Raw genomic sequence first — 10308 nt, 5'->3', positions numbered from 1 at the left:
TTATTTATGACAGCAATGCCCAGTATTTTGCTTCTTATCACAACTTGGACCTAATGATGATTGGGCAAGACAATGAGTACTGACTAGCGGTGTGAATGGGGGGGGGTGTTGGGGTTGTCACAGAGTGGCAGCTGCTGCCATGGAATTAAGCCTTACTACCCCATTTGGCACCCCAACACTGAACTTACATTCAGGGCTATAAACGAGAGAAGCATGACGCTGGATGTGACAGTGACACAGCAGGTAGTGTTGTTGCTTCACAGCTACAGGTTCCTTGGTTCAATCTACAGGTATTGTATTTTTCTGCGTTTTGCACCCCAAGCCTATGTGCACATGTACGTGGTGCCCTGTGATGGACTGGCATCCCATCCATGGTGTATTCCTGTCTTGCTTCTAGTGTTTTCACAAGTGTGTCTACTGCAGATGAATGATTGAAGTAATGAACTATGAAGCTAATATAGAAAGTCCATATTGGAGCAATTCATTTTGAATGAAAGAATACCTTTTTTGTCCCATATGCACCCACATTATTAGGAACACCTGCAAATTCATGCAGTTATCTAATCAGCAAATCATGTGGCAGCAGCTCAATGCAAAAAACAAAAACAAAAAACATCAAAATGAAGGAAAAGTGTGATCTCTGTAACTTTCTGTACCAGGTGAGCTGGTTTGAGCATTTCATAAACTGTATTTAGTATTTTGGAAACTGCTGATCTCATGGAAATTTCACACATGACAGTCTCTAGTGTTTACACAGAATGGTGCAAAAAACATTGAGTGAGCAACAGTTCTATGGGTGGAAATGCCTTGTTGATGAGAGAGGTCAGAGGACAATGGCCAGATTGGTTCAAGCTGCCAGGCAGCATATAGCAACTCAAATAATCACTCTTTACAACCGCTGTGAGCAGAAAAGCATCTCAAGAAAACATCAAACCTGAGGTGGATGGGCTACAACAACAGAAGGCCACACTGGCTTCCACTCCTGTCAGGCAAGAACAGGAAACTGAGGCTATCATGAGCACAGAGTCACCAAAACTGGACAGTTGAAGATTAGAAAACTCCTGGTCTTTTTCTAGTCTTCAACTGTCCAGTTTCGGTCAGCTGGTGCCCATGATAGCCTCAGATTCTTGTTCTTGGCTGACAGCAGTGGAATCTGAGGTTGTCTTCTGTTGTTGTAGCCCATCCACCTTGATATTTGATGTGTTGAGCATTCTGAGATGCTTTTCTGCTCACCACAGTTTTAAAGAGTGATTATTTGAGTTACTGTAGACTTCCTGTCAGCTCAGACCAGTCTGCTCATTCTCCTGTGACCTCTCTCAATAACAAGGTATTCCAGGCTGCAGACCCTCCACTCACGGATGTTTTTTGTTTTTCGCACCATTCTGTGTAAACTCTAGAGACCATTGTGTGTGAAATTCCCAGGAGTCAGCCAAGATACAACACCCCTGGAGCAGAGTGAGAGGGTTAAGGGCCTTGCTCAAGGGCCCAACAGTGGCAGCCTGGGAGTGTTGGGGCTTGAACCCCCGACCTTCCGATCAGTAACCCAGAGCCTGGCCACATGTATCACTGTTATTAACTCCTTCCTTTACACCATGATTGGATTATATTTTGTTGCAAGCTTGCAGAGCCTGGCAGAGCTGGGGCTTGAATCCCTGATCTTCCAATCAGTAACCCAGAGCCTTCAAGCCACCACTGCCCCAGTACTCTATCCCTGTCTGTGGAGAATGGCCACGTAATTCACTGTTATTAACTCCTTCCTTTACACCATGATTGAAATATATTTAGTTGCAAACTTAAACAACATTGTGTGGACTAAAGGTGCACGCCCACTGAGAGAAATCAGGTGTGTCTGCGTTAAGCCCCGCCCACTTTTACCTTACATGGCTATTGTGAGGCGAGTTGATTGACAGCAGGCAGCAGCTACTGAGCTGCTGAGACATGGCGGAGCTTACAGTTTGAGTAGGGAACGCCAACAGTTACGGTAGTTTCGCTCGCACTAAAGTCGACACGTTACCGAATAAATGGCGAAGAAGAAGTGATAAAAGTGGACGGAAATGCTGCTGTTCGGAGAATTGCGCTGGAAGAGGAAAGAAGTGGCTAGAAAGTAAGTGAGCTGGGGAAATGTATCTAGCGCTAGCTGTTTAGTGCAGTCAACAGCCTCAGGCAACAAATATGGCTTCGTGTGCGTTTTTGCTCGGTGTGATCAGAAACTGCTGTATTAAGCCATCGTATATCATGGCACAGTCGCTCAAATCGTACAAGTGACCATAAGGAAGGGAGTTCCTGCTTTGGTTATCGGGGGTTCTGTTGGGTTTGAGTCGAGGTCACCGTCTCCGCCGACACGACAAGAAGCTAGCTTAGCCAGTTAGCTAGGGAACTGCGCGAAGTGCAATGGAGCCGAAGCACAAAGAGTTGTTAGAGCAGTGCCACCAGAACTTGGTGCAGTCCATCCCGGATGCGCAGCGCCTCATCGAGCTGCTCGCCAAATCCGGCAGCCTGAGCGAGCGGGACACACTCGAGCTGGACCAGAACTGCTCCACCAGCTCCGAGAAAGTGGACCAGCTGCTGAAGATGCTCATGAACAAGGATCGCGACCATTTCTTGGCCCTGTGTGTGGCACTGGAGAAAACCTACCCTCACCTGTATTCTGCCCTGTTCAGCAACGGGGGAGGACCGGCAGATCACTCCGGTAAGACTTACTGGATCCCTCCTCACTGAGATCAGGATGGAGGTCGCCATGTCTGCTCGCAGCGCGAGTGTAAGCGGTGCTGAGATTTGGTGTGAGATTTCTTCTTTCCCTGTAAATCACACTAGTGTTACAGTAGACTAGAAAATCTGACAGCACTTACAGAAAGAAGCCTTCAGTCTACACTGAAGTGTACTGATTACCTCTAGTGCAGTATTTCCCTGTATAATCACTGGAGTAATTAGATATGATGGACGGAAGTATACCCCCCACCCCCCCCCCCCATGATAAAAAAAAAATTAATAATATAATTATAGGGCCAGAATTTGATCAGAGATGGTAGGTAATAGGAGTTTTTTTTATTTTGTTCACTTATTAATTTTTTTTTAATACTGATGATCCACACTTACCTAATTTGAACTGCAGGTCACCTGAATCTCAAAAAGTGCAACAAAATTTCTTTTATTTGAATTCTTAGCAAAGGGGTAAAAAGATCTGAATTTTGGAAAATGGAGAATGAAAAGTTGTTTACTTTCTTAGTTTATCCAAACATTCCTCCACATCATGCTCGATGACATTAAGCGCAGCATCTGTAATGTAATTCTTTTCACATCACGTGTTCCTGATGGACGTGGTGGTTTCCATGGGAACACTTGCCTTTCAATATGAACATGTGTGCGCCCTACTTGCGTTTTTTTTTTTTTTACTTGTATTCCTTAATCGCCACTTTTGTTTACTTTGAGTCTTGCTGTCGGATGAACGACGTGAGCATGAGGACGAGGATGTGATTTCCTGTTTAATCCCTCGCGTTTGATCATCTGATGCCGTTCCACTGATTTGTTCGGATTTCTTGATTTTTAGAATACCATTTTGTCTCTCAAAATGTTGCTGTCAGCTTTTACTTAGTGCATCAAGCTGTGTGGAAGGAAATGGATCTTAAGTGATGAAACATGGAGGAAGAGTTTCTTTTAGAGAGCGTGTTCAATATTGATGGTTGTTAAAAGCAAAGGCGTGTGCGCTCTCAGCGTGCCACTGAGTGCTGCTTCTGCAGGCGTAGAAGATTCTCGTAAGCAGGAGAAATGTCAGCTCATGCGCATCAAATACGTTCCGATCCACACACACGCGCACTTTGCATTGTGTAAAAGAAAGAGACTTCAGGTCCACGTTTCTGCATCTTCCACATGTCTTAAATATGTTCAGTGATTCCTAAATCTCCACAAGAAGTCTGTGGTTAGAAGGTGTTGATTGAATTTCTGTAGCAGTGCTGCTTTGACTGTTGTTCCCACTGTCATTCAAATCACAGGTTTATACTAGGGTTAGGGCTGCAACAACTAACTGATAAAATAAGTGATAATAAATGATCATTAAAATAATCAACACTAAATTTCATTAAGGATTAGTCGGGTCTGTGACGTCACTGTGGATAATCCCCGTCAGTGACGTCGCTTCACGATGGTGAAAAAGACATTTCTATGAATAAAACACATCTGAAAAACAGCGGAGGTCACAGAGTGAGCTGCTGCTGCGGGGAAAGTGCGCGATCCGGGTTGTCCAAAACATGAGTGTTTTATGTTTAGCGTTTCAAACAAATTCGTAAGTGTATTAACGTGGCTTGTCGTATCAGATGCTGCGACAGATGCGTGTGCTGTTTAATGTGTTCCAGACATGTTTTCTTCAGTGCAGAAATGACCATTTTACCTTTTTATCCTTATCTGTAAATGTTAGAAATTCACATCAGTATTTTCATTTTACATAAATCCTCGTCCTGACAATGAGCGAGTCTCCATTAAACTTCACTGAATGAGCGTGAGTCCACGCATGCGCGTCAATCAGACAGCACGTAATAGAAAGGAAGCGCAATAACTCTGACTAAAATATTCATTTTGATCAAATATGTCGTCTAATGCTATATTTAGAAACAAAAGTAATTGTGTTTTTATGCGAGCAGTGACTGTAATGCGGTTATAACATGGAACTGTCATACATTTACAGAATAAAGTAACATGTTATTGTGTTCAGATGAGTGAATGTGTGTTACCACAGAACATTCAACCTCTTACCAGTTAACACTTAGTTTGTGCTTTTTGTTTTTCTTTTTTAGCATTTTTAATTTAGTGATTTAACTTCTGCTTTAAAGCTTGTGGACAATCAGTTGTTTTTTTGTTTTCAAAATATAATGTTGATATTTTAAAAAAATCATTTGCAGAATGTATAGCATAGCCCACTCATAGATACATTTGATACCTTTTTCATAGCCTTCAATTTGCACAAAGGACAACATCGGGCAGAATGTGAAAACATGTTTTTTATAATAATTGTTAGTTGCAGCCCTAGTTTATATTAATGCATTACTTCTAATACATTATCGTTTCTATAGTAACCGCTAATTCACAGGGACTTATGTGGTGGAAGGTCTGCGTAATCTAAGGCTAATAATAAATAAATTAAAAACATAGTTGTTAATGTGGTGTAGCTTTCTGAAAAGAGAGATTTATTTTAGATTTATGGAAGGGGTCTCCATCCTCAGTGCTTTGTAAGAGTCAGTTAATTTTATGCATTTACTGTCTTATTAACGTTAGTGTTCTAATTGTTTATAGCTGCTGTAACGTAAGTGATAACAAGCTAACTTATGGAGTTTCCACAGCATTAAATGTAACTATAATTTTCCTCATTCTTCTCTCTAGTATAGTCGTTTGCAAATTCCCACCCACCAGACAGTTCTCCCCGTCATACTACAACTACCAACTGGGGAGGGCGAAGGCTGTCACATGCTTCTTCTCAAGACACGTGAAGCCAGGCAATCATATCTTTTCAAACTGCTGCTCATAAGTGTCAGTTTTTTTGTTTTTGTTGTGATTGTTCTGCCAAAAAATGCTTGATTGTGCATTTTGCGATGCAACTTGTAAAGTGTTTTGTGCTTCTACTAGAATTTTGCGAAATTGCACTTGAACAAAATTGTTTTGTACGGTCTTTCATAGTGATGTTTGTTGGTAAATGAGACCTTTTGGTTGTACTCATTTTTAACTCTGATGAATTGAAGAGGACTTTGGCTGAATGCGCATTGTGATGATGTCACCTGATGTGTCTTGGCCCAAATCTGCGGAAAATCTGCTGCAATGTTGAAATCGTGCAAGCTCCTCAGAATATTGTGGCTTTGCTTGATTTTACATTTATTTCTGCGACCGCAAACTCCTGGAGGGACTGGTAACTCGGTGCTGTCACCTTCTTCTGCATATATGAGCTCACAGCCATCTAAGATTGGCTAGTGTTGCTGTGATTGACAGGAGGAAGCGTTTGCTGTCCCTTCCACCCAGAGAGCACGTCCAATTTTTGCGCTCTTGGATGGCTCGCAATCTCCCGATGATCGCGCCAAAGCTTTTCTGTCCTACCACTTGGGAGCGTAACTATAAATGTTAAAAAAGCAGGATGTGTAGTTCCTTAACAAATTAGAAATTGTAATCATTCAGTACGTTTACATGGACAAAAATAATCCAATATTAAGACAATACTCTGATTAAGAAACTACCATGTAAACAGCTATTTTTGATTAACTTAATCCGACTAAAGTCGTACTCGAAGTAAACACAAATCGAATTAAGATGTGAAGTATTCCTGTTTTAGTCACATTATCGAAGTGCATTATAGACATGTACACACCTTAATCACACTATTAACGTTGTGTGACTGTTTTCACCGCATTTTGCGACAGGACACGTACACACACGGCAGAGCTCAACCGTTTTACGACAAACAAGAGAGCACGGCTGCGCCCCAAACTACGTACTTACCTACTATATAGTAGGCAATATACATGTACTATATAGTAGGCAAGTACATGGTTTGGGACGCAGCCCACGGCTTCATGCAATCGTCTATTTGCACATATAGCATGACTAATAATTAACTGCACTTGAAGCTTTCGTAAAATTAAAAATAAAAACTCCCAAAACTGTATATGGTACCATAGCGAAGACGAACTGTATGTCGATACGTGAAATTCTGGAGGGAACGTCGGACGGCGTGGCACGGTGACGTAATGACGTCTGCCGTTAATCGATCTATGTTCTATAACATGTAAAACAGGAACATGAAAGGAATATTCTAAAAGTGACTCATGTAAACACCTTAATCACAATATTGTCTTATTCAGAATAAGGTTAATAATTAGATTATTACTGTCCATGTAAACGTAGTCAGTGTCAAACTGTTGTGTTTTAAGTGGAATCAATCACTTTAGGATGTGCTGTTGTTGAACAGTGTTCCTTATCAGGGTGGGAACAGCGATCGTGCTTCTTGTCAGGCCGCATCACCTTGTCACGTTCCTATAACTGCGCACCCTGTTGTTTTTTTATTCCTTACACAATGTTAGTCTTCGATTCCTATTAACATTCCTTAGATTTCCTTACTATAAGCTCATGTATCTAATAAATGCTTTATTCTACGACAGAACATATTGAATGTATGTGTTTGTCAAATCTTTTTAAAGCACTTCTTTCGTTATGTTGCTGTGGCATGTGTGTGATGTGTTAGACCAAGAGGAGCCACGTCCTCCAGCCAGCTCTGAACAGACAGATGAAAGCCTAAGCTCTCCCTCTCCCTCGCTGGCTTACACACTCACGTGTATGATGAGTTACAGTGATCGCGACCTGCTCTGAAGTCATTCTCTCAAGCTGCCACTGCTGAGCCTCAACTCTTTTCACTGCCAAGCCTCTTCATACACACACCTGCAGTCATGAACACACACACAGGCTGGGAGTGGGAGCGGTGGAGGAGGGGCAGGTTTGGTTAGTTTAGGGCAGTGTGGTGGAAGCTCCAACTGCTTCCTCATGCTGGCTGAAGGAGCTGCACACTGCAGTGTGTATTGAACACACACCATCATAAATCAACGTAAACAGGGAGGCAAAAGATGAGCATTTCAAGTCATTGAGATTCATGTGTGACATGATAATTAAATGGGTGTGCTGGAAACATTTCTAAAAATCTAATTATTTATGTTGACCTAAACGGACTTAGCCTAGACGTTTGACTAGTTTACAGCTCTTGCGTCTTCTTATTTTATAATTTTTTTTTTAAAGCTGTTGGTGCGATGTTTGCTCTGCACTGTACACTAGACGGTCATGTTGATTTAGCTCAGAGGTGTCAGACTCCAGTCCTGGAGGGGAGCAGCACTGCAGAGTCCTGCCTCATTTAACCCACCTGTTTCAACTCCTCAGCTAATTAGCAAGACTTTCATGAGGTGCATGAGCAACTCCCCCCCCCCCCCCAATCTCTGCAGGTCCTGATTTCGACACTTTTCCCTTGAACATGTTAGACAGCATTGTCCTGGCATCTTTGCCCAGCTCTATCCCCAGTCTTCCAGTCTAAATATTTATTTGATGTGATCCATAGGCTGGAGTTCTACCACTGGCTGGTTTGTGGGAGTTGGCTTCGAGAGAAACCATCCATTTCTGTTTTAAAATCAAGTGGTTGTTTAATTTGAAATGGCTTGTTCACAGCAGGCCAAAGGGTGACTCCTCCATGCAGTCAAACAGAGGGCTGAGCAGAGACAACAGGCCGTTTGTTTTAAGCCGAGCTACTCCAAAGTGCACAGTCAGCAGCTTGCTCTGTTTATGGACCATGGGGGCTGTCAGCCTGGATCCCGATAGATCCAACTTGTGGAAAGAGAGAACAACGGCAGGACAGAATGTCTCACTTTTGTCCTTTTCTTATTCTCTGTGAGAGGGCGCATTTATGCAGTCTATATATTATGATGATGAGGGAATCAAGGAATCTGTGCACATTTGCTAATGTTTAATATCTGCTTTTGTAGCTTTGCCAAAATTCAGTCTAAACATTTGAGTCAGAAAATGTAAGAATTCTTTTTACAGGGGTTGAGAAATCATAAGTTTATTACCTAGGCCAGGGTTTCTCAACCTTTTGCCCACTGTGACCCACTTTTTTTTTGAATGGCAGTCATTCATGGCCCACCTGTCAATTACTAGGTACTAATTTAATCTGTTTCTGTTTAGAAAAACAGTAAAACCATACTTGATATATTGCAGGTTGTACTTGGGAACACATTTTGCTGCCCTCGAAGTAGGAGTTTCTGAATCGACTACATACTTTCTTTTATAAAAATAAATAAACAGATGTATTTTTACAGACATTGAATTGTGTTCAGATTAGCACGGTGCATGGAGGTAGCACATACGTAAGAGCAACACTACATGAAGAGACCTTGATTGAGGTCCATTATTGGGCAACTAATAAATGATGGCCTGCATTTATATAGCGCTTTTATCCAAAGCACTTTACACTGTGTCTCATTCACCCATTCAGACACACTCACACACCAATTGTAGCAGAGCTAATTTTAGGTCAAAACCCAGTGGTTGAGAAACGCTGACGTAGACCACTGGATAAGTAGAGGTTCCAATGTGATGCCCAGTGCCATATTTTAAAAATGGGACCTAGTAGCTAGGTTGGTGATAACTAATGTAATGCAATAAGGTATGGTGAGCTAGTTACATGCTTTAATACAGATTAAGGGAAACAAACAAGTATGATTATTCTCTTCTAACAAAATTTCTAATGTAGTACATCATGTTTAAATCACAAGTCAGAAAGTCATTGGGCAACGTTTCGGTTATGAGATGAGAAGATATTTGAGTCTAATTTTCTCTTGATTATGCGCTTTTAACTGCGACATAACTGTTACTAATAGACGGAGCGTTCGATGGCAGCAGTGACACAGTGGTACAGAGGACAACGATGCCTCATCACAGCTTCTGGTTCGAACCTGAGTTGGGGTTACTGCCTGTATGGAGTTTCTGTGCATATGGGTTTCCTCTGGGTTCTCTGGTTTCTTCCTTCCTGTGAATGAGCTTACGAATGTGTGGACTGACACAGTGTGTTCCTGGAGTAGTCTCCTGATCCACTGCAACCCTGACCAGGGTAAACGTTACTGAAAAGTGAGTGAGTGAGTTATATGACAGCTTTGAGTTGGACTTCATTCTGCACGGTTTATGAAAAATCTATCTGTCATATGTGTGTTTAATTAATCTGCCTAGTAAAAATCATACCCCAGTCAACCAGCTCGCATGTCAGCTGATTTGGAAGCATGCGCTATACTCACAGCGTCGAGGTGTGTAACATGCTAACATACCTGCTTTCAAGGACAGGAAGGCTTGTATTTTTTATTTTTTTCATGCTGTCTGCTGTGCACACTGTCCTGGTTGGGCTGCTGCAGTGGATGTTGCTCTACTTTTAGCTGCTGTCATGCGTCTAATCCAGTATCTGCAACTCAGCAAGACAGCCTTTTGTATAACTGGACCTGACTAATACAACCTACTGCACCAAACCGCTGGAATGAATATGCTGTTAATGTTTTTTGGCTTTGTGTTGAATGAATCGCAGCGTATTCCTGAAATTATGGAAAGATAATCTTAATTCCTGGAAGATTGTAGGAACTTTTTTTAGTTGTAAATTTGCTACGAGTCGGCATTCATTTTATATAATTTAATCATAAGCGAAACAGGGCTTATTATTCTGGATAGGATTGCTATGCTGTATGTGTGTGTGTGTGCATACACTAAATTAAATTAGCATGAATAGGTTCTTGTATCTACAAGGTGTTGAGTCTG

At 41.8% G+C, this 10308-nt stretch overlaps 1 protein-coding gene across 6 annotated transcripts in view; it reads left to right on the top strand.

Annotated features, from left to right (window-relative positions):
* Window positions 1-1904: 1904 nt before the first annotated feature.
* The window catches only part of dlg5a (discs, large homolog 5a (Drosophila)), a 49817-nt gene continuing 41413 nt past the window's right edge, over window positions 1905-10308 (top strand). For 4 of the 6 annotated variants that reach the window (XM_053621093.1, XM_053621092.1, XM_053621091.1 and 1 more), the window contains exon 1: window positions 1905-2689. In XM_053621093.1, coding sequence (XP_053477068.1) covers window positions 2392-2689 — 298 coding nt within the window. In that variant the 5' untranslated portion in view covers window positions 1905-2391. The remainder of the gene's footprint in view (window positions 2690-10308) is intronic. The other 2 variants (XM_053621095.1, XM_053621094.1) reach the window with 1 other exon arrangement.

This window comes from Ictalurus furcatus, chromosome 3, assembly GCF_023375685.1.
Source record: "Ictalurus furcatus strain D&B chromosome 3, Billie_1.0, whole genome shotgun sequence".
In the NCBI taxonomy this organism is placed as follows: domain Eukaryota; kingdom Metazoa; phylum Chordata; class Actinopteri; order Siluriformes; family Ictaluridae; genus Ictalurus; species Ictalurus furcatus.
The sequence above is the reverse complement of the archived record's forward strand: the minus strand, read 5'-3'. Positions and strand labels throughout refer to the sequence as shown.